Below are 25,582 nucleotides of genomic sequence, written 5' to 3' on the forward strand. Positions count from 1 at the left end.
ATTTGATCACTGTCAAATATATGTATTTATGAAAGATGCCAATTGAAATATTCTTCCCTTTTTAAAAAGATAAAGGCAATGGGGAAACAGTCAATCTAGAAAAAAACATTTGTTAAAAAGGTGCAATGTCTCTAAAATGATTTTGACACATACAATAAAACTTCTCAAAATATTCTGAGCCGCATTTGAATGCTGTAGTAAAATCTAAACGACTTTTCTAATAAATTAAATAAATGGTTTGCAAGGATACACACCATAACATCAACAGGAATAATGGTTTAAATATTGCTTATGAAAAATGTGACGAACTCCCTTGGCGCCACAAATGACAACTACCCTTGGCATAAAAGGACAGCACTTCCTGATTTCAAGGACCTTTCTCAAAGCAGTTGTAACAATTTGGGATTTGTTTCTCATGCAGGGAGTTGAGTATTAACATCAGACATACAGTATATCTGGAAAAATATAATGTACATTAAAGCAATGTATAATGTATAAGATTATGCTTATATCTATGAAGGAATAATAATAGAAAATAGGGCTTAATACTTTTAGGTGCGCTAAGATTTCTTGTGTTAATCAAAAACATGTTCTATAACCAACATTAAGGTATGTGTGTTCTCTAGGATTCCCACACACACATTTAATGCTTGCAACATTTAGTCATTTTTGCATTTTCAATAGTTTCTATCTCAGCCTTGTGTTGATTAGTGTAACGGTGACTCATTTGTAAGAATAAGATTACCAATAAAATTACTGCAAAGCGTATTGAAAACTTGTTAGGTTGGTTTATAAATGTAATTTTTGGATTTTTGTCCAACGCATCACCGTATTACACAACACTAAGCATAAGGGGACTACATCAATACCCGGAGTTACATTGTATATGTCTTCCCCAGTTATGTATCAGTTATAAGCATTGTCACAGTGTTTCACTGCCAACCACAGAAAGGAAAAAAGTTTGACAATTCAGCAAGCTTTTGCGTAGCGCATAAGTAGTGAGGTAACTTTGGCTGGAAACGTCCTAGAGAGCGGCGTTTTTGAGGTGAGCTTTGCTGGGGTAAAACCATTAAAAAGGTTATCACGCCATTTTTACAAAGCCTTATAAAAATTGATGAATTAAAGTTACCCTAGTTTAACTGTTTTAAAATTATAGACATAAGGGCTTCCAGAACAGGAAGTAATACTGAAAGTGTAAGTACTATGCTTTAAAATGCATGGCAGGAAATCCAGGGAGTAAGCAATGCATAATTTAGACTCAGGTTTCTAAGGCCCCCTGCTGATCTTTCCTGTAACCAGATGTAACTAAGTGCATTTTCGTAGTATTTTGTAAATTAAGCTGTGTATGTTCATTCTGTAAATAAATCACAATGTATTTTCTCACGTTTTGCTCAAAGGATCCAGGTATTTTTGTGTTAAAAGCATTGGTCTCTCGTGACAAGGCCTAAGTACCATATTTAATGTGCAGTGAAGATGCTTTCCCACTATGCTGAATAAAGGTTCAGTATCATTCATATACATAAGATTACAATCTTCTCCTGCACAGAAGCAGACAGAACCTATTGCATTAGGTAAAAAAGACAATCATCCCTATTGTTTGCTTGTCACTGCAACGTGTTAACTTTTGAGCACCATATATCTTTATAAAAAAGGGTTAGGTATGTTTATTTACAAAGGGTCAGCTTTTACAGGTGTTCTAAGCAACAGCAAGGAGGAGAGCAGTATGCACATGGGTCAGGAGAGTGCACAAAGAAACGGGAAGAGAGGAAACATGAGATGAGGAGGGAGGGAGTGGGCAGAGAGGAGCAGACACAGTAAGGCAGGGAGTGCAAAGAGAGGAGCAAGTGCAAAGAGGATCTGGGCTTGATGGAGGAGTGAGTAAGGCTGAGTCCATGCTGCCGCAGACCGTGTGGAGATGTTGGCGCACAGCACGATCAAATGCCTTAAGGCATTGATCGTGCCCATAGACCTCGCGACAGCAGGAGGGGGCGCGCGTTGCACGAGGAATCAGTTGAAAGTGATTTCTCTGCGCGACAGCCAGGTCATGTGAGCGGTCCACCCAATGAGGGCGTCCCAGCTCCGTGACGGCACTGACACACCCCCCAACAGCGCATCTGCCATGGTCGAAAAACACACCCGTTTCACGCGGGTGATGTCACGGATGCGCACACCTCCGTGCGGGTGAAGGCAGCATCGCCTAGTGTGGAGGAGGGGGACAGCAGGGCATTACCGGAAGGGGTGAAAACAAATGTTTAATAACCTTTAAGATGTGCTAGATTAGCATAGGTTACACCGGGTACAGGTAGTACTATGTAAAAATAGTCGGTTCATTATTGGCAATTACATCAGGACTCCCAACAGTTTGTGTTATTTCCCCCCCCCCATCTAATTGTCAACAGCTACTTTATTTTGCCATAAAGTGTATGTCGGCTCTTGCTGTAACAGTAGGGACAATGTGGCTCTCATAATAAAGGTTAAGCCCAGCCATTGCCTCTATCCATCTGAGTGGATATACTGGACTGTGTAATGCAGTGCTCACCACAGACATGGCGGGACCACAAGGCCGAGGTGGGGGTAGATATAAACGCCACCCATAGCTGCGAGGGCACATCTGGAAAGTAGGATCGTCGAGGTAGCCGGGCCGGGATTTGAGAGGTAAGGTTAGTCTTAATACTTGCCGAGGTTGGGGTTGGAGAGTAGCGGAACGTTGCAGGTACTATTAGCTGTGGTCTGGATTGGAGAGTGGAGAGTAATCGAGGTACATTGCCGAGGTCGGGGTTGGAGAGGTACGGATCGTCAAGAGTAGCCAGGGTCAGGAATAGAGAAGAGCGGAATCCAATAGAAAGCTGGGGTCAGGAATGGAGAGCTAGGAACAACAAGAGCAATACAAGACTTCGGAGGCAAGCAGCAGTGAACACTACGTAACATAGGTTTATGCTCAGCCAATGTGCCAGTGGCACAGCTGAGCATATATAGGAGAAGGCAACCAATGAGGTAGGGGGTGGTGTGGAGGTGTTGCAGCAGTGATGGCTGCTATTGTCCGCTCTGGAATCCAGGAGAGGTACTGTGATGTTAGGCTGCTGGCGTGAGTCCCGTGCGTGCTGAGTCCTGATGCACGGGCGGAGTGCGCACGTGTGACGGCCGGTCCCTGATGGAGGCATCCTGGCCGGCAGGGAGAGCGGTTGAAGGTAAGCGGGGAGCGCGCCGAGGCTCCTCGATCCTTACAGACTGCCACTGTATATCCATTTTATTATGGCTCATCTGACCCAAAATCATGTATTTTAAACTGTACACCTGTAACCCTTTATTCAATGTATTCCTGTGTGCTGCAATGTAAAATGTATTTATTTGTTCCCTTGGTGTGCTAGGTTACTAATACTTATCCATCCTGCACACAAAGGGATCTGGGTGTTGTTGACAGTGAAGAGGGAAGTGTAGTGCTGGGGCACTGTGAGAGTGGGGAGGGGTGGTACTCAGGTCTGGGAGATGTTGGCTGAGAGTGGAGCCGTTGTCCATCCTAGACACTGATGGAGATACTTGGCCGGCTAGGGGAACCGTTGCTGGGTATGAGCCCTGTAGGCGCTATTCAGATTTGCTGATTTGAAATCCCCACTCACTTGAGCCCACCCAGGCTATCCTTGCCGCTCGATAACACAACCAGCCTGGATTGGCCCATCACAAGTAAGCCCCTTTATCTGTTAATGGCCAACACCCACCACCTGTGCTGTGATTGGTCACTAACCCGTTTCTCATTCTTTTCTATAGAGATGGGGAAGCTATTTTAAGGGGGGGCCAATCTGAATCTCACATTTCATTCTGGAGTTAGAGTGGTAGCCAGCTAAACGGTGTGCTCTGAGGCTTTGCTGGAGACACATTTTAACGAAGCTCAGTGCTGCTCCGAACAGGAAATTCAAACTTGCTTTATGCACTAGGATTCATGCGATTGCTGCTGTATCTCAGAGCTGTACCAGATACAAAAGTCCTGCTCTCAAGCCTCAGTAAGTGCTTTCTTATGAAATGTATCTTCTGCAGACGTGAACGTACTCTTGGATAAGCCTACTGATGCAGCGCCCAACACCTGGGAGTTTCTACATAACCCGTTTTGGCGAGTTTGAACTCTTTTCGTGACTGTTGTGCCTATTGGCTCCAGCTAGAATAAATTTACTTTATTGAACACCTTTGTCCTCTCCAGTGCCTTACTCCCGGTCAATTGTCCTGCTCTCCCGTGACCGTTGACAACTGCATTTGGGTCTGGCTTTCCTCCATGTGATTAGTTACACCACTTCTTATTGGTCTTTCAGGCAGAGGAATGGACAATATCAAGCTTTGCCTTCTTTATCTTGAAGTCAACACGGGCCTAAGTGGCACCTGCAAGCAAAATATAATGTGAAATTGTGCTAAAACAGGCCAGACATTGGCTTAAAAAGAAACCAGCTTTGAAAAAACTGAAAAATTGCCAAGAAATTAACGAAACAATGCTACAACAGAACGAATTTGTACAGACATAAAAGTGCAATGTTCTAGGTAAGGTATAAACTGCATTAGGATATAAAGGACGTTTCAACTCAAATAAATTTACATTGGCTTAGGCTGAGTGCAGACAGAACGCGATGCTAAGTGCGCGAGCACATCCGTCGCAAATTTGGGTTGTGCGGTGGGAGTTTTCAAACTGAAAATTCCACCAACAGCAAAGTGCAGCGTTGTCGCTGCGACATTTTGCCGGCACAACCCAAATTGACATTTGGGGCTACAGTCGCGTGACGCGAGCTGGTTCAGCCAATAAAGGCAAACCAGCTCCGTGACGCGTTTGTTACACGACCCCGCCACACCCTGATTTCTGCAGTTTGAGCAGAGATCGCTGGGCTGCAGGAGCACGCGGCTGGGGCGCGAATGCTAGCAAGCAGACGTAGTGCTGTCTGAGCTAGCCCTTAATTAGGTAAAATAAACAGTGAGTGGATTAGATGAAAAACATTGGGTGAGGTTAAAAAAAAAACAAAATACACATAAAGCCTAATATTTGTATATAATTGTCTTACAATAAATAAACATACAGCACTAATCTCAAGGACAGCCTCAGGCATTCCCACCTCAAGAACAAGTGACTCACATGTGACCCTTTTTGCTGAAACAATGGGAACGCGTGTTCTGCCATTGTGAAAACCCAAGAATCACACCAAGCAGTGTCCGACCCTCATCTCGCCGCCTAATTACAACGTTATGCTTTCCGATGGTGGCATAGCAGCGGAACCCCGCACTATGCATTCTTATTGTATTGGTAATGCGAAAGGATTGCTGCGACCGTGCACACAGGCAAACTGGTCCGGTTCCTCACACTTCAGGGGAGCGCTTCCCAGAGCTAACATAATGACACGTTATTATCTGCACATGTGTGAACTCGTCAGCGGGAATACAGTGAGCGAGCCTTTTCGCGCCAGAATACACTGCGAGCCAGTGCGTGACCAAGCCCCTGCTTCTTCCCAGTGTGCGACGTCACCTTATAAACAAACCCGTTACCATGGAGGCACGTCGACGCGCCGCAATGATGTCGTAAAATATAATATTCGATGCCCGCGCGTGCAGAAAAGCGCGTGCGCGGGCTCGCCTTCCCTGTCCACCCTCCCGCCATCTCTGCCGCCGCAGATTCGCCACAACTTTTTTTTTTTGTATTATTTATTATTATTCCAAAGACGCCTTAAGTAGTCTAGTCGCACTTTCCTTTATTTATTATAAGCTGTACGCAAGGACGTGTTTATGTAAAAGGGAAAAAAAAGTCTGGATATTTTTTTTTTGTCCGTCGTCTTTTTATTTTGTATATCCCCCCGCCCGCAAGCTTTTGCTATGGAAGAGTCAGGTAAGGACCTGCGTGTTTACGGTTTGAATGGGCTATTGAATGTGCGTGTGAGATGCGCGCGCACAACACGATTGGGGCGGGAAATGGGCGGGTTACTTCTGCGCGTGCTCACGCGATGCGGAGCGCGCGCGGCCAAGTACGGTCGACTTCAACTGTAGGCGGGTTTGAAAGCTCCAATCACCGAGGAGGGAGGGGGTGTGTTCGTTCTATAAACACACACCAAATATGGCGCACCTAATAGGGATCCATAGACTCTTAACATTCCAATTCATATAAAAATGTAGCTATTGTATCAGGTGTACTTAGATTAGCAACATTTGGGGATTTAAACAATAACAAATACTGTCTTAGAAAAGGGCTGACATTTGTCAGTGAGTCTGTATTAAAGTCAATATGGCAGCTTAATGTATACATCAGTTTGACTGTATTAAAGTGTATTAGGCAGCTTCATGTGTAAATCAGTGAGAACAAACACATCACAGGGTGGCGCTGAGCGGACGGGCGCGCTTACGTTGGCCGCAATGATACACATTGCAGGCAGGCACTCGCTCACGCTGGCCACACATTGCTGCAATGTGTTTCATCGCGCCTGCCCACTGCGCCACCCTGAGGCAGGGAGCGGACACACTGGCGCCCTGCTCGGCCGGGCGATTTATGGACGGCTAGGTGCGCGCGGGGGCGTGTCAGGGGCGCAGCCAAGGCCTCATTGGGCAAACCGCTCACGTGACGCTCGAGCTGCAAATTCAAATTTGCTTGCTTAGCAAGCAGGTAAGCGCCACGCATGCTCAGGCGCTTGCTCACGCTGGCCACACACATTTACGCAATTTGTTTTATCGCGGCCAGCGTGAGCGCGCCCGCACCCGCTCAGCACCTCCCTGGCCGAGCCCTTAGGCCTCCTGTGGGCAGACAGGTACAGTAGCACGCATAGTTGCCCGCATAGTTCCCTTAGGCATAGGGAAAGGGACATGTGTTACTTATCCTATATTTGCATTTACAGTATTTTGTATCTGTGGTCTACATTTAGCATAGGTCGAAGTTGATGAACGTGTCGTTTTTTCAAGTTCATTACTATTTAACTTTGCAATAAGACTCCCATATACTCATGGAGAGCTGACAGATCTGTGGGTAACATCATGCAGGAGTGTTATTAAGTGTCATTGAGTTTCTGAGTCAAAAAAGATTATCAGACTTGGGCCACAAGACAATTTCAAGACCTTGATGTAACCTGTACATGCGTTTGGCCAGGAGTCAGCGAATAGTTAAAAAGTATAATGTGTATAATATAACGTATTCATTTAGCTCAAAGTACATGGCTAGCGCTGTAACCCTGATATATATTAATGTAAATAGCATTGCTTAAGTGGGAGCCCTATTCATATAGTCATCATGGTCTCAAACTTGAACCGTTTTTTAAGTTCCAGAATTTTACTTCAGCTCAAGAAAATGAGCCTGTGCACTCTCACCTGATATAACTGGGATTAAACACTGAGATGTCATTTATTCACACTGTAAGCAGAAATAATTGTAACATAGATGCATATTGTCGTTTTCAAAAATATACATAAAGAATTTTTTGGTACCAGATTCTCCTGGCTCAAAACTGATGAAAAAAACAAGGCCAAACTCGTACAATCCGCTTGCTTGCCAGAGTGCGAGCTCTTGCTGCAGTTAGGGTTGTCAGGTGGCTTGTCCAAAAATACTGGACAAAATGGTTAAAGTTGTGACGCGCGCGAGAATCGTTGGTGGGAAAGAATGTTATTTAAGTAATAATCCCAGAAGAATAGGGCATTATTGGCCATTAATGCCCTGTTCTGAGGGGATTATTACTATTATAGGCTAAATGTAGACTTTTTTCATGAATAGAAAGGGGGGTGGGAGGAGAGAGGTGAGGGGGGGGAGAAGAGAGAGAGGTGGGGAAGAGAGGTGAGTGGGGGGGGAGAGGTGAGTGGGGGGAAAGACAGATGGGCATGGGCTCTAAGCGCACACATAGTAACAATATCAGGGAGCAGGGGATTGCTGCAGCCCTATTGGCTGATCTGGACCATCTGATCTAGCAGCCCAAGTGGCTGCTGGGTGTTGTAGTCTCCAGACGCAATGGGTGTAATGGCCGCCTCTGTGTACCTCTCTGCGCATGGCTCACCAAGATGGCTGCCGTAACAGAAGACACTGCATTGCGCGACTACTGCGCATGCGCGACCACATCCAAGAAGGCGGAGCTCCGGCGATGCCGGTCACAGCGGAAGGTAACGGGACACAGGGGGACCCAAGAGGGAAACCCAGGCCACATACATTTTACCTATTCATACCATCCACAACATATCAACTATTTGGATATTTCCTTATTCATTGACATTAATACGATCCAGACTGATATATTTCGAAAAAAGAATTCAAAGAATGCATTTCTAAAAGCGGATAGCGGACATCAAAATCCCTTATCCGAGGAATCCCGAAAGGGCAATTTCTCAGACTGAAGCGTGTTTGTTCTAATATTGATCTGTTTATCGAACAATTTCGAGATCTGGCATCAGAATTTAGACAGAGTGGTTATGGAGTTAACGATATACAAAGTGCATTTGAGAACGCCTTTTTTACGGACAGGTCAAATCTACTGAAGGACAAACTCAAAACAACAAATAAACATACTAATGATAAAATATCTTTGTCCTTCATTCCGCAACATAGACATGCGGAGGATATTAAGAAAATTATCACAAAACATTGGGATGTCCTAAAGTTAGATACTGCTTTAATACCAATTATTCAAAACAGACCAAAATTTGTTTTTAAACGTGCTAGAACGTTATCTACACCCGTGTCACCCAGTTTTTATACACTGCTTATATCTCAGACAACAAAAAAATTCACAGGCCCAATAGGTTTTCACAAATGTGGCTATTGCAGTGTGTGTATGTATACAAGCCAGACCTATTCAAATAATAAAGTCCAAAGTAACTAAAGACAAGTTCAAAGTGAAACATTATATCACATGCAATAGTAACTTTGTATTTTGCAAATTGAGTTGTGGTTGTGGAAAGCATTATATAGGCAGGAAATCGGACCACTGAAGGTACGGATTATGGAGCACCTTAGATAAATTAAAAACCAGGATCTACGTATCCTGTATATCAGACATATTTTAGAATGTCCACAAGGTGACACTAATTCCTTTACCTTCAGTGTGCTGGAATACATCCCTATACCTATTAGGAAGGGAGATCGTCATTACCCTGAACCAGAAAGAGATGTTCTGGATTCTGATTTTAGACGCATTGGCTCCAAACAGTCTTAACATAGATTGGGAGTTTAAAACACTTCCATAGGTAAATTTATACTCCAATTAGATTGTAAGCTCCTCGGAGCAGGGAATCCTCTTCCTTAATGTTACTTCTATGTCTGAAGCACTTATTCCCATGACCTGTTATTTATATTATTTGTTATTTATATGATTACCATGTGTATTACTACTGTGAAGCGCTATGTACATTAATGGCGCTATATAAATAAAGACATGCAATACAATACTCCATTTAATTATTTCCTTGATTGAGACTAAGGATTATCAATCATACAGTTTCTCTATTCGATAGATGTCTATGCAGTTAACTATGATATAGATACTTTGTTCGTTTATCTATTTGCTATATTACCTATGTCTACTTATGGTTAACTTAGTATTGTAACCTTCTTGTCCTTTACCGACATATGATGTATGTTATATAATTATTATTATCCTTATATATATTAACTTTTGCATGTTGATTGTTCTCTAGTAATTCACTACCTCCAATGTGTGTTTACATATATATTGTTATTTGAAATATATCTTGATTCTTTGCTTAATCGGGAACCAGTAATTTAACAATTTTTCTTTACTGCTTTATTTGTTGGGTTATGCTTTTAATTCTACAATATGCACCGTCATTAAGGATTTGTGTCTAGTACAATATATTGTTGTTATATCATTATTACATATATACATTTTTCATAATTTTGAATGATTAGTTAAACTTTACTTTTATTGTGTTTACATATATACAACAGCTTACTAACAGTTGCCTTATTTGTAGGTTCTTTTCATCTTTACCAGAACGTTGTTTACTTTTCTATGATTTTTGTTTTGGTTACTCCCCCACCAGCAGCGTCACGTTCCTGACTCTTGTACTATCACTATTTGTTTCCCATTTTATGGCGGACTGGTAGCACAGGAAGGTGACGAGCACACTAGACAGTGCACTCAAAAATAGAATTCACTTAAATGCACACCACATACATTAAAATATAACCTTTATTGACATTACATAAAACATATATTACCGATAGTGTAGGTGTAACCAAGATTAAAAGTAGATTAAATTAAATGTGACTACTGTCTTCCATCTACTCTAGATATAAGCTGCTGAATAGCAATTAATGCTAGTGATCTAGGAGATAGAAGGCAGAACCAGCCGTGGTATAGGTAGACCACCTAGGACCAATGCTAAGTTGCACCTGTAAATCACATGTATAAATAAGAACAGATAGGTGCTAAATTACAATCATATATGGGGAGCTCACTATATAGATAGTAAGGTATGGAAAAGCCCTAATAGCAGATAAATGTCCCTGAGGAAGCTCCATAGCTGGAGGGAAACGTGCGTAGGGCACGTAGTGATGTTGTAAGACTCCTACCTGGAAGTCTTTTTATTTAACAGTGACTAATTTACAGCTGACCAACAGTTACACTCCTATAGATTGAGTGTGGGTTTAACTGGCACTTATTTGCTGTGCCTGTCTATATATGTGTGGTGCCTAAGGCTCATAACATCTGCGATGATTTCAGTGTGACTCTGGTGCAGTGTTGGGTCCAGATATTAGGCTGTGTCACACTAACCTGCTCTCCTAGGGAGTTCTACCTTTATTTTATGGCGGACTGGTAGCACAGGTAGCGAGCGGGGCAGCTGGCGGAGTCGTCACTATAAATGTGATTATTTTTGGGAGGATGGTCACTCTTTGATAAAGCGCTTCATAGCGCAAAATGCGTTGGGTTTTCTCCACCGTTCCCCGATTTTTATTGTCATTATGATGGAATAAATTACCTACTTTTTTTGCGATCCAGCCTCCATCTTCTTTTGCAGTGCACCGCCTTGCTCTTCCCCCGTGGGAATACATCCGGTTACGTTATTAGAGAGGGTTGGGATTCCTTACAATACATCTGATCACAGACACGCGATTAGAGAGGGTTGGGATTCCTTACAATGCATGTGATCGCAGACACGTTATAAGAGAGGGTTGGGGTGCCACAGAATTTCCTTAAGTAAAAAGAAAAAAAAATGTTAAAAAGCACTGTGCTAGGAAATACTTCATGATACTTTTGTGTCAAGAACTGTGGTCTCTTATCCTGCAAGCACTCTATTTGGCCACAAGAGGTCACTTTTACAACAGCATGTGAACCAAATGCTTCTATTTGGTAACATTTCTGTTACTGTAATAATGACAGTGAAATTGCTGTTATTTTTATGGTGGTGGCACATTCTATTAGTTCTCTGTAATTTTATATTCTCAGAGTTTCATAGATTAAAACAGGCAATATTTGAACTGTCAGATGTGGACAACCCTGTATATTTATTTGTAGTGCTAGAAGAGTATAGTATGGACGGCACTAGGAACCAAAGTTGTATTCGTAAAAAGGGCAGTAGGCCCAAAATAAACTAATGGTTGGTTCAATGACACGATTAATGAGTTTTATCTAGGTGTTAAAACACTCCCCCCCCCTGCAAATCAAACCTCCTATTAAGTATTTTGAAATAATGTTTTAAAAAAAGCAAGCTGAACTTCAGAGATATTTATTTTCTTCTAGCTACACCCTTGTATGTGATATCAGTAAGTGCTACACACGTGTTTGCATAGCGAAGCGCCACTCTCCTCTCTCCTTCTAACAGGGACATGGCGGACTACTGTATCTGTATAGTGAACACTTAACTAACATGCAGTTCCCAATGCAGATGCCTTGATAAAAGAAACAAAGAAAAACATCCACCTTTTGATTTAAACATTACATTTGTTTAAGGAAGTTAATTACAATGAGGGCGAACCAGCTCGGTGACGTCACAACCGCGCCTCCTCCTAGGCCACAAATCGCCTCTGCTGCAGGCGCGCGCGACGCCACGTGCTCTGTCGCGCACGCGCCTCGTATATCCTCCGCATAACGCTCATCTGTTCTAAATGGTGCAGGTTCTTCACTGGGACGTGCATATATTTGGGTTATACATACATATTGAATCAGTCAACACAGAATTAGTACAGAGAAAAAAAAGAGCACTGGATAATATGCTGACTGGGATTAGTACTGCTTTCTACAGCAAAAATATGATAAAGATGCGTACAGAGCTGGGTTAGTGGCACTGAACCTTGTGTACGGTTGTCCCCATTTGCATTATATGTCCTGTTTGCAGGATGCCCGGGACCGACAAATGCGCGGAGGGAACAGAGATTGTCCGGCAGTGTACTACTAAAAGAAAAATATTATGTGAGCACATTCACATGTCTCACAGGTCTGCAACCCTGCTTTCCACCATTATTTCTTAGGCTTGTTATATAGTGTGCGCTGGTGTGCGTACGGACGCGTGCCCTGCGCTGCGTATGCACGTTTAGTTAATATAGCGCGCGCGGCTAGGGGGCATGGCTCTGATGTCACAGCGTCAGGCCGCGCTGTGATTGGCTCACAGCGCAGCAGCAGTGCGAGAATACAAATTTCTTGTATTTTCCCAGATCTGCCGCGCCAACACTCACGGCCGTGCGCGCGCCCGCCTAAAGTATAGCAACTGCAGGGTCATGCCCTGCAATTATCATTGGCGCGCGCACTATATTACAGCCCGTAGCATTCAGTGCTTTCACTGCCGCAAGGGATTCTGGGAAATTACATGTCACCTTTTACTTCTAATCTATTAAACGATAAAGAAATCCTGCAAGTGTGCAGTTTAAAACCACACATATGCTGACTAGAATTACACATAAGAAACAGCAGCAAAATCCAAATTGCTTGGCATATTACAAAGAAAATATAAATACAGATATGGAAGAAAAGTAGTGTTTTGTTGAATTTTAGGGCAAAAGATAAGTTAATTGTGACAACTTCCCAGTACCTGGGAAGTCTCTCCTTATGCATCTCACTATGCCCTCCCTATTGCTTTTTCTGTTTACTGTTTCCTCACTCCTTTGTGAATGTCTCTGTTCTCTCCAACGTTCCCACTGCACCATTATTTATACACCTTTCTTCCATCAACTTCTTTACCCCTCAATAAAAAAACACCCACACAAATCCTCTATTCACACCCTTTATCTACTTCTTCCTGCTGCTGCGGATCTCCCTTAATCCTGAACCCAGACATACACACCTGATTTCACCCACGCCTCCCTGCCATCTCTTCCCCTGTAAATTGTGTTAACCCTCTCATTTTAATACTGACTAACCTTAAAACTCATCCCACAACGCATTCCAATAGCCTACACTCATGGCTTTTCACCCATACTCGGTCACTCCTACCACCCATTGTGGCCAAGTACTGCCATATACAGCACTTATTCCCTCACCTGCTGTCTCTGTAAGTTCCCCATCAAACCTCTTAGATTGTAAGCTCTTCGGGGCAGGGATTTCCTTTCCTATTGTCTAATTTTGCTGCACTTATTATATTATAATTCCCTGTACGGTATTCTTTGTGAAGCGCTGAGTACACTTTTGGCGCTATATAAATAAAGACATACAATACAATAAAACTATCTTTGAAGGGGGTGGGAATGTTGGGTTTGTTCCATATCAGTGCTGATATTTAGCATGTTCTTTTGTCATCTTAATGGTTTTTTTTGCCCTTTAAACTATGTAGCGTTGTTGTTACATTTGTTTTAATATATTTGTGTTTTACTAAAATGTCCACCCATAAGACATTCTCTAGTACAGTATATACAGTATAATGTCTGTTAACATATGTTTTAAAAGCTTTTCAAATGTAAATTTCAGGAGTGTAATTGCAATAGCATAATCATAAATACCACTGAATATATACAACACAATGTTCTGGTTAGAGGTGCATACTGCACATAAATGTGGAAATCGTTTTGAGCAATACCAGAGGTTTAACCATTCAAACTAATACATGAAATTGAAAGGTTGCTTTTTTTTTTTTCTACCTTTGCCAATTTCAACTACCTTTCCACTGTATTAAGTGCCAATTTGTTTGGGATCTCTCTGTGCTGAACTAGACTGTCTTTCAGCCCATCCATCATTTTAATGTGAAACCAGGGTAACATTTCCTCATGATGTATGATGCAACAAAGTAAGGAAAAAGTACAGCAACTGGCATCATTCTTTTTTTGTGACCTGACTTAAGCAAGAGAGATTGACCCTGACTATAGGTCTGTCATTGGATTCTGCTTTTTATGTCCCTGGGGTATTTTCATGGTTGATTTGAAGTCTTCTTTTTAATTGTAACTGGAAACTGTGTCATAAAACCACACGTAATATTATACATCTATTTTAAATAGATTTTGGATTTAAAGCAGCATTCTGTCTTATGAGAGCTCTCTCAGACTGACTCTCTATCACAGGCTGTCACTCTTACTGTGTCTCTCTCTCACAGACTTTAAATATCTCACAGACTGTCTCCCTCTATCGCTTTTTTTCTCTCTATCACTCTTTTTCTTTTCCACTCTCTTTTTCTCTATCACTGTCTTGCACACTCTTACACACTCCTTCCCTCTCCCCTGCTACAGTGTGCATTGAGAGCAGGGGCAGTCAGACTATAGGAAGGCTCCGACTAGCTCCGCGCCCAGCTTTCACTGGGCCTCTGCCTTCTGTTCTCCTCTCTCCTCCCCTCACTGAACCGCGATGACTTCACTTGTCAATCACCGCCACTGACAGTCCCAGCACTCCAGATCTGCCTTTGATGGCAGTGGTGATTGACAGGTCATCATTGCATACAGCACAGACACTGGGGGGGAATTCTGGTCAACTGGGATCACTCTATTTCTTTCTTTCTCTCTCTCTCTTTCTATCTCTCTCTTTCTTTCTCTCTCTTTCTTTCTCTCTCTTTCTTTCTCTCTCTCTCTCTTTCTCTCTCTCTCTCTTTCTCTCTCTTTCTCTCTCTCTCTTTCTCTTTCTCTCTATCTTTCTTTCTCTCTCTCTCTCTTTTTCTTTCTTTCTCTCTTTCTCTCTTTCTTTCTCTCTTTTTTCCCCCTTTTTTTTCCCTCTCTCTTTTTGTTGTCTTCTCAGTAACTGCTTAGGCTTATCTGACATTTTCTTATCCTGTTTTTTGTTAGCGTTTCCTCTTATTTTTGTTTTGTGCTTTTATCTACTCCCCATGCATTCTGAGCAAACTGAAGCAAATTTTCAGCTCTGGTTGTAATTCTCTGAGGTTCTTGATGTTGATTTGTTTTTGTCTCCTTTTTAATCAGTTTTCGTTCCATCTTCACATTCAGATGTAATTTGCAGCAAACCAATCAGTGATTACTCATTGTGTCAAAATGGTTAAGGACTGTGCAGTCTTCAATCACGTTTTTCTTGTTAGCTAAGATATAGTCAATTTCATTATTGATTCTATGGCATCCACTCCATGTCCATTTTCTATTTGGATTCTTCGTGAAGAATGAATTCATGATGTAGAAGTTTTCTCATTCTGCAAATATTACCAATCTGTCCCCATGTCCATTTCTGTTGTAATAAACATCCTTACCCACTGATGCTTCATCTTTCTGCTTGACACCAATCTTTGCATTGAAATCTCAAATAATGGTCTTGAGGTGACAATTTTCTTTGTTGTTAATTTAGTTTGTTGATTTCATGTTAAAAGTCTTCCACTTTGTTGACTGTGTGACTTGATGTTGGGACATACACTTATATTATTTGAAGTCTGTATCTCTTTGTCAACCGAATGATGATTCTGGCTGCTCTTTCCGATGAACTTTCGTACTCCACTATGTTGTTTCTCCATCTCTTGTTAATGATGAAGTCTACTCAACCAATTCTTCCATTTTCTGTACCTCTGTAGTACAATAGGTGTCCGCTTTTGAGCTCAATGAGGCATTCATGTGTTCTTGTTATTTCACTAAGGCCAACACTATCCCATTTAATATTTTCAAGTTTGTTGTCCAGTTCTTGCAGTGCTACTTCACTGGAGAGAGTCCAGCGATGGAAGGTTTGAATCACAGCTTTTATTTAAGCTCCATAGATTTTTTTGCACCCTCTGCCTTCATGCCTTTTTTCTGAACTCTGTCAAGCCCAGGTACTGTCCAGCCCCCAGGAAGGGGGCCCATTGCTTTTTGATGTGTTCCATATTTGGGGGTTGAGACCTTACTTTACTTGCCATGCCGGACTCATTTGCATCAGGAACCTATCCAATTTAGCCCCCCCTGTTTTAGCTATTTGCAGTTCTATATGTATACTAACTGTGAATTCCGTGTGTGTCTGTGACTGTGTGTGGTCGTGGTCTCTGCCTCTCAGTCTCCGAAGTGTTGTTGCTGCTGCGCCGGCGGTCATCTAACCGTGTGGGCTGGAATGCTTATTTTATGCACATGCACGACAGCCACAGCGCCCATTAGTAGCATGACGTCACTTTCGTGACGGTTTTTTGTTATAAGGCAAGAGATTTTTCCCATGAAAACACTGTGAGCGCCAGCAAAGAAGTTTCACTTCAATAAAAGTTTATTGCATCATCACAAGGGGAAGAAATTAAAATGGGAATGGGCTAGACATATATCGCAAGACGAAATGACCATCGTTGGATAAAGATGGTACTGGACTGAATTCCAAGGTAAATAAAAAAAAAAACCAAGACGACGATCAAAAGTTAGATAGAAGGATGAAATCAGAAAATTTGTTGGAGCAACGTGGTCAAGAGAGACCTTTAACAACAGTACCTAGAAGATCATTCGGGAGGCCTTCATTCAGCAATGGCATGACGATTACAGGCACAAGAATTCTCTTCTATAAAGAGCTTACTTACTTACTATGTCATCCTTACAAAGTGCAAACACAGGGACAAACATGACATTATTCCCTTTAAATGCTGCTAGGCGGCTCCTTCTATGTTAATGGAGTCCAGGTCTGCCTCACATTATGATCACTTATCAGCGCTATGTGGTTTGTTCAAACCTCAATGTTTCAATCCAGCGTAGTTGACCGTTCTCAAGTTGGATAAACCACATACCACTTATATTCCGATTTTACATAAATTAAGTGCTAGTGCAATTTTTTGGGAGCTGCCTCACATTATATCATTAAAATATTTTGCTCAGTTGGTCAATATTGGAATATTTATCTAGTCAGAGGACTGGGGTGGAGATAGTCAGAGGAGTGTGTGAGTGTCTATGTGAGAGAGTATCTGTGTGTGTGTGTGTGTGTGTGTGTCCGTGAGAGAGTGTATGTCAGTAAGTTTGTGTGTGGGACACAAACACACTAGGTGACGTAGCTGGCGATGTGAGGAAGAGGAGGGGGGTAGTCGGAATGCCCCCCTTCTAATCTCCCATGGTCCCCTGTAAGCTTTTGCTTGCTGCATTTCACAACTTTGAGCACAGCCTTGGTTAAGATGCATAGGCAGTAAACCACCCATAGATAGCCGTTTCCACCTTAATGGGTCTCATCAGTGTGGGGTTGGTTATACTGGCTATGCAAAATGAAGCTTAGGATAGGTTTCACCACACTTAGTTACGTTATGGTGGGTAAAAAAAAGTGACAAAAACCCTTCACAGTAAAGCACATAGCAAATGGAAATATTACTGTATTAGACAGGTGTGCTCATTTGCATGTCATTTCCCACAATCCTTTGCTGCAGTGGAAGTGCTATGTGCTGGGTGATAATGGTGAAAGGCGAGGTTGCAGACCTGTCTAAGACATGCAAATGAACATACAGTAATATTTCCATTTGCTATATGCTTTACTGTGGAGGGTTTTTGTTACTTTTTTTACCCACCATAACTTAACTCTGTGTGTGTGTGTGTGTGTTCGGAAAACAAATAGCAACATCTTGTGTCCAAAAGTGAGGGTTGCAATTAATATCTATGGCTACTGCATGTAAAAACCCAGAGTAAGATTACAATGTGCTGCCTGAGGGCTCAATTAAACCTAATTAATCCTAAATGGACATGGATTACCAGACCCCCTCTTCCCCCCCCCCCCCCCTCAATCGCAGATAGGGTCTATTACGGGGAAAACTATGCTGGTTACTTGGAGTAGTGTTGTGCATACCTGCTGATAAACAGTAGCCCTGAGTCTCCTGCATGATGTTAGGGGATATCAACAACAGGACAGGCTTCTATGGTATAACCTGACTCATACTCATGGTGACAGCGCCTCCATCTCTTGCAGTCCCCAGGATAAGGGGGGAAATCCCTGCTTGAGTCTTTTTCTCCTTCCCAATAGATTTCAATCTCAAGACAGAAGTATATTATACAGTATTTCTTTATTCACTATGCACCCAGCACAGAAATCAACCAGCAGAACTAGGGCCTGCACCCTCAGGATGTCCCTGGACTACTCTCCCAGCCAGCGGGCACCAGGAGCAGTCCTAGCTCTTCCCTTACTCTCTGGTACAGTAAAGGGAACAGTCTCCCACCGCTCCCCTAATGGAGGACACACAGTGTGCAGAGCCCTGCACACTGCTCAAGGGTAGACCTTGCCTCTCTCTCACGTTAGAGGCAGACTGAGTAAATTCAGGAAGTGCAGCCCCTTAAGTATAGATCCAGAAAGAACCAGCCCCTTGCCCCTGATTGGACACCAGGCCTGATTGCATTACCTTCTCTGTGACTCACTGGGATGCAGAGAGGTGGGGAAAACCCATGATCACTCCTGGCAACCTGTCCTTACCAGGGATTACTGCCATGAGGAGGGCAGATTGATAGCCGAAACCAACCAGGGCTACATATATAATAGTATATATATATATATATATATATATATATATATATATATACATACACACACACACACACACACACACACACACACACACACACTCTGTATGCTACCGCAGTAAATGTAAACAGTCCGTAAAGGTTATGGAAAGTGTGACAATCACTCCTATCTGGTGATCCATGTACATTTAGGATTAATTAGGTTTAATTGAGCCCTCAGGCAGCACATTGTAATCTTACTCTGGGTTTTTACATGCAGTAGCCATAGATATTAATTGCAGCATTCACATTTGGACACAAGATGATGCTAGTTGCTAGTTGTTTTCATTCCAACTACTGTAAAAAGTATTTCTTAGTTTTATAATGTTTCTAAACCATGTGATTTTTATTTTCAGCAAAACAAATCTCTCTTTGATGCATTTATGACAACTATGGGGCTATGTATTAACATATTTTCATGTTTGTGTTGCGTCAAAAATGTCAGTGCTGAAAACAAATAACTACCTTTTAATAAAACGTGCATTGTATGTATGGACGCTGTTATGTGCCTTCATACATATTACACATAATTTGTTGTTTGAAATCATTTTTGATGCATCTCTCATGTTGAATACCTGATTGATACACCATATTGTTTTTATTGAAACTGTATTTTTTATTTATATCAGTAATTGATCATTACTAATATGAGTTATATGTAGATAGCATACTAGCTGTACGCAGCGTAACATACGCTGATTTTAGGAGATCTGAAAGGTTATTCATTTCTTTGTTTTCACCCCTCCTTGTAATGCCTTGCTGTCTCTTGTCCCCTATTCCGCACCTTACTCTCTCTTGCATCATGCCCATTCCTCTTTGCACTCTCTCCTCGCCTCTCTTTGCACTCCCTGCCTTACTTTGTCTGCTCTTCTCTGTGCATACTACACTCTCATCTCTCTTACTCTTCTCATCCGTCTCCTCTCCTTGCTGTCGCCAGTGCCATTAAAATCCCCTTCCCAAGTGTTTCCTGGGCGAGTGAGAGGCCACCCAGTCTATCATAGGGGGAGATGTATATATATATGTATCTTTATTTATATAGCGCCACCAGTGTACTCCGTGCTTTACAAAGACAATACAGGACAGAGAATTATAGTAATACATTAAAGCTGCAGTTCAGTCAATATCCTGCATGTTTGTTTTTTTTAATAAATCAGTTCTGTAGTAAGAAAAAATACTTTTAGCATTTTCTGTTTTTAAAAAAACAACTTTGAAAGACCAATTTTCTTGTATTCTATTTTAACAGCCATTTGCTAAGGCACTGCCCCTTCATGTCCTGTCACAAGCTCTGGCACACCCCTCTGTCAGCACTGCCCTCCCTATAGCACATGTCAGTGCAGGAATGCTCATGAATATTCATGAGCTTCCACTGCCAGTCAAGCAGATTATAAACAAATGCCAGCTTTTAATATGTCCACCAAATTTCGACCTATCAATACATGGAAAACGAATTGAGCTGCAGTTATACAGTTCTTTAGCTAATTAGAGATTGCACACATGAAACTATTGAAGTAAAAAAATAAATGTAAAAAAAAAAAAAAAAAAAACTGAACTGCAGCCTTAAGCGCAGCAAAGTCAGACAATATGAATGGAAATCCCTGCCCCGGAGAGCTTACAATCTAAGGCTTGTTATATAGAAAGTTGTACGTTGTGCGTACAACGTGGCGTGCGTGTTTAGTTGTTAGGGTGCAAGTGGTGATGCGCGCAGTTAGGGGGCGTGACTCTAATGTCACAGCGTTAGGCCCCGCAGTGATCGGTTTGCGGCGCAGCCCTGGTCTGCCGCGCCACCGCTCACGGCCGTGTGTGAACGGGCGCGTCCCTAGTATAGAAACGTCTGGCTAACACAGCCAATTGTAATTGACACGGTAGCGCACTATATTACAGGCCTACGGCTGTAATACGGCGCCGTCGCGTGCGCTTATAGTGCACACGACGGCGAAAAAGCGACGGAGCGACAGTGCTACCAGAAATCTGGTAGTTCCTGTTATTTGATTTTTTCGGCGACCGTCTCCCCTTGTGGCCAATCAGGAGCTTCTCCGTGCCTCTGCCCTCCCCTTTTATGACGTCGCTGGCCTTGCAGCCAGTGACGTCGCCAAAACCGAAGTACAACTTTTGCAAATGGCGACCGATGACGTCACCTGTCGCCGGCACTATAAGTGCGGCCTTAGTGGTATGTTTGGGAGACTTAAAGAGGCAGCAGGTGAGGGAATAAGTGCAGTAGATGGCAGTGCTTGCCCACAATGGTTAGTAGGAGCGACCTTGAGTGTGAAACAGTAGCCATGAGTGCAGACTATTGGGATGCTTCTTTTGAGAGGTGAGTTTTAAGGTTGGTCGGCATTAAAGTAGATGTACTGTATTAACAGGGAAAGAGGTGGCAGGGAGACCTGGGCGAGAGCAGGTGTGTGTATAGCTGGGTCCAGGATTAGGAGAGATATCCCCAGCAGCAAGAAGGAGGAGATGAGAAGAGGATTTGTTGGGGTGCTTTTAATTGAAGGGTGTCGAAGTTGTTGGGAAAGGTGTGTACATAGTGGTGCAGTGTATTGGCACAAGCATAGGTGGAGGGAATGAGAGATGAGTGGGGCAGTTGGAGAGTACAGAAAAGTTTACAAAAGTGTGAAGAAACAGCAAATGGGAGGGCATAATAAGATGCAGAAAGAGAGGTAGGAGGAAAGAGGTCCCAGGTATTGGAGGATAAGAAGAGAAGCAGATGAAAGAGTAGATGTATAAATCAGGCATAGGAGGGCAATGTAGCCGTGAAGGTTACAGAGCAGATTAGAAAGTTAGTGTTTAAATGTGAAAAAATTCTCAACATTTATTAAGCCAAGTTTTCATAATTGCAGGGTTGTTGAAAGTGCAGAGTCCAATTCTTGTATTTTTTGCTTCCAATTCAACTCCAATTTGAACTCCACAGACACTTCATATGTGAGACTTAAGATGTTACACAGCCAATGTGCAGTTTCATTACACATGATGAGCAGCCTCATTGGCTGTCCCTGGGTGAGTGACAGGCCATTCAGCCTATCACAGAGGGATGTGCAGATTATATATATTGTGACAAACGCCCCTCTTTTGTAGCACTGACGTGTGTCTGGGTTCTTCCCGACACAGTCTTCTAGGGTTATTTACACAAAAAACAGGATCATGCAAAGTATTATGCTGCTTAACTCAGGCTTCTGCCTGCTTTATTTTCATCCAAGTAAGGTACTGCAGCTTTCACAAGTGTAGATTAGAGGTACTCAGATACTTTCATTCAGCAGTTCACTCATTTCAGTGTTACAGTATTTCCCACACTGTTATTTCAAGTAAAAAGAAACCAAATTATATAAACAAAATCCTATCCCTTTCAGGGATCTAACTACACATCAGAATCAGTCTCTCTAACAGCTGCTGGCCAACTAACCTGGTTCCCCAGCTTAAAACAAGGCTCTCTCATTTAGGGTCACTAGATACAGCACAGTCTTTTAGCAACAGCAATAAACATTTGTTTTGTTTTATCTGTTCGTGGTGGGAACTCGGTCCCAAGTGTCCAGGCAAATCCTCTGGTACTGTGATACTTGGAGGGGCCGTCCACCCCGAACTGGATTCCGGGGAGCAGCGATACCCCCAGCCTCCAGGCTCTAAGGAGAGAGAGTGAAATGCAAAACCTCTCTGCTCTAAATACCTGTGCATGTGATTAGAAGAGCAGGTGAGGGAGAACTAGAGCCATTGTAATCTGTGGTCTGGATTTTCCATCCAGCTGCCTGAGTTAATGGGAAGCTATGGAACGGATCTTTTTTAACTATTCCTGCACTTTCTGACCTAAAATGGGGCAGAAAGCTGCCTAACATCTTTGGACTATGTCACTATATATATATATATGTAGAGGTATCAGTACCGTGTTAGCCGAGCTTCAATAATCAAAAAATAAATAGATGATACCGTTCTGTGGCTAACGAAATGCTTTTATTTGTGCGAGCTTTCGAGATACACTGATCTCTTCTTCCGGCGATATTACAATGAACGAAGTAAAAGGTTACTTAAAAAACAGTGTCTCTTGGAATGTTATCTGTGCTGTTCCTTCCCCCGGTGTGGATGAGATTTATGGCTAGAGGTGTCAAAAGGTAATGAAAGCAAGTGAGGAAAGAGTGTGTATGTGTATCAGTGTGAATAAAAATGAATGGGGAGCCCACAGTATATACAGTGCTTTACACAAGGTGTGTGTGGAGTGGGAGTGGATATAAATGGTGTGGGTGGTTGTGGAAATGTGAGAGTTTGTAGCACAACTAAAAGTGTGTGTGGATACTTAGTGGTCCCTATTGGTGTATAGGGATGGAAAAACAAGGAGTATTAGTATGTGTGAGAGACAGCTGTGTGTGCATACATATAGCACAGTGTGTACAGACATGGTCTTTAGCGCTCATGGGACGAGAGTTCACTAGTGTCAGTAATGACTCATAAAATTTCGATCTCTGTTTAGGCCACTGCTAAGTGTCCCGAACAGTTGCATAAATTTGTATTCATGCAACCGTCTCTCTTTCGGGGTTTTAAGATTACCTTTGAGTATGGCAACCCTCAGATCGTTCATCTTATGGCCAGAGTCAGAGAAATGTTCGCCAACAGAACTGTCTCTTGTACCGCATGTGATGCTGTGGCGATGCAGGTTCATTCTCTTGTTTAGCCCCTGCCCTGTCTCACCTATGTAGTAGCAGCCCCCTGGGCATTTCATGCACATGATGAGGTACACGACATTGCTGGAAGAACAGGTGAACCTTCCTCTGATTTTGTATTCCCGATTCCTGTGTGGTATTTGTATTGTGTCCGCTGTGTAGAGCATTGCGCAGGTTTTGCATCTTGGGTCCTGGCATGGTTTTGTCCCGCATTCAGTTGTACTGCTGAATACTTTACTCCTCACCATAATATTCTTGAGATTATGGGGTTGTCTGTATGATAATAAGGGTGATTCAGGGAAGACCTGTTGCAGTCTTGTATCTTCCTGGAGGATGGGTTGTAGTTTCCTGGCGATCTTGCGTAGGGCTCCTAGGTGTGGGTTATATGTGCATTTGAAAGATTATATATATACAGTGTTCGACAAACCTATACATTTGCTCGCCCCGAGCGAGTGGATTTAACCCCCGGGCGAGTAAATATTGGCCCAAGCAGCACACGTTTGGTACTAGGTGGCGAGTAGATTTTTTTGTGTGGCGAGTAGATTTTTTGGTTATTTGTCAACCACTGTGTGTATATGTGTATATATATATATATATATATATATATATCTCAAAACAAACAAAAAATGAAGTAGCGCCTCTATATATAACTAATTAATAAAAAGAACCGGTCAAGCTGATCATGAAAAGGTGCTAGGTGGGGTGGCTAATTGGAGACTAATGATATAGACTAAAAATATATAGCAATAAAGACTAGATCACAGCTTGTAATGAATTTAAAAATCCTATATATGGGTTAAATAATAAAAAACTTTAATACCACAAAATATAAAAAGTGAAAAAGTAAAAAATGAAAAAATATATGAAAAAACCTTCAATAATAAAAAGTCCTGTTCCAATGATAATTGCACCAGGTTCCTGCAGCCCGTTTCAAATGGATAACCAGTCCCTAACCATATCTGAAAAAAAAGAAAAGAAAAAACAGGAGCAAACCTAGTGCATCAACATAATAAAATTTGTATTTCAAGGAACATAAAATCTTTCAAATGCCCACTCACAAAGGTAAAACGATAAATAGCATGTATGAGATAGGCTCTCATGTGCCGTCAGCTCAATCCTCTCGATGTAGCTCCAAGTACTGGCGTCGTCACGGGACTCCCCTCGTGTAGCCGGTGAACCGGAAGCGGAAACTCGCATTCAGTGTTCGGCTGGGGAGAGACCCTCCGGACAGCAAAAGTCCTCCAAGTCCTCTATGGTTGGGTTGTATTGGAGCCGTGTGATACACACAAAGGATAGAGTCTCTGGCAAGAACTGGCCTCAGTGCTCGTGGGCAAATGGTGGTCCCAAACTAGTCACGCCCTACGCGTTTCGTCATCGATGATGACTTCCTCAGGGAAAAATATATATAGAATTCAATTCATAGAACCGCGTGCGCTACCCGGCCATTATCGCCACGGGGGCAAATCCGTTTGCCCCTGGCGACCGGGTGACCGGATTTGTCGAGCGCTGTGTGTGTGTGTATGTATATATATATATACATACACACACACACACACACACTGTTTCCCCCACCCTCTGGGAGATGTTACTCTGCTACTAACTTGGTGAGGGTCAGGAGAGTGTAGTGGATCTGCGATGTTTAGGATACCAGGACAGGCTTTTGATGTCATCCTCTGGTGTTCAGGGTGTCGGCACCTCCAGCTTAAGTGAGTATCCAGTATTCCTGGAAATAGGTCGCCCTAAAGCACAGTCTCTCATACCCCTGCCCAATTACTGCAGACTCAGGCAGGGATATATAAAAACAAGGGCTTTATTAAGCAATCACTGCAGATGATATTTACAGCGGTCCAGGTGCATAGAAAGGGTCCCCAGACTTCTGGATGGTGCGGGACATCTGATAATGATGAGGCCTAGATAGAATTTAGGTGTTCTCCCAGCCCTTTAGGGGGTGGAGGCACGCTCATCACGGATGGGAGAGACTCACAGCGTTTCCAGAGTAGAGTAAATCTCACACATCTCTTCCCTGGGAGGGGGAGAGCAGGACTCTTGCTACCACACCCCAGGAGGGTGGGAGCTGGACTAATTCCAATTTAGAACTTCCCCTCTGAGCTAAGGAAGGAGAGGGCTCAATGTCTGTACCACTATTGGTTGTACACCGACACTGAGT

At 42.7% G+C, this 25,582-nt stretch overlaps 1 protein-coding gene across 1 annotated transcript in view; it reads left to right on the forward strand.

The window, feature by feature from the left end:
- Positions 1-5,571: 5,571 nt before the first annotated feature.
- Positions 5,572-25,582, forward strand: part of ZFAT (zinc finger and AT-hook domain containing) — a 295,248-nt gene continuing 275,237 nt past the window's right edge. The window contains exon 1 of the mRNA XM_075581826.1: positions 5,572-5,851. Within this exon, the coding sequence (XP_075437941.1) occupies positions 5,839-5,851 (13 nt within the window). The 5' untranslated portion in view covers positions 5,572-5,838. The remainder of the gene's footprint in view (positions 5,852-25,582) is intronic.

This window comes from Ascaphus truei, chromosome 2, assembly GCF_040206685.1.
Source record: "Ascaphus truei isolate aAscTru1 chromosome 2, aAscTru1.hap1, whole genome shotgun sequence".
NCBI lineage: Eukaryota > Metazoa > Chordata > Amphibia > Anura > Ascaphidae > Ascaphus > Ascaphus truei.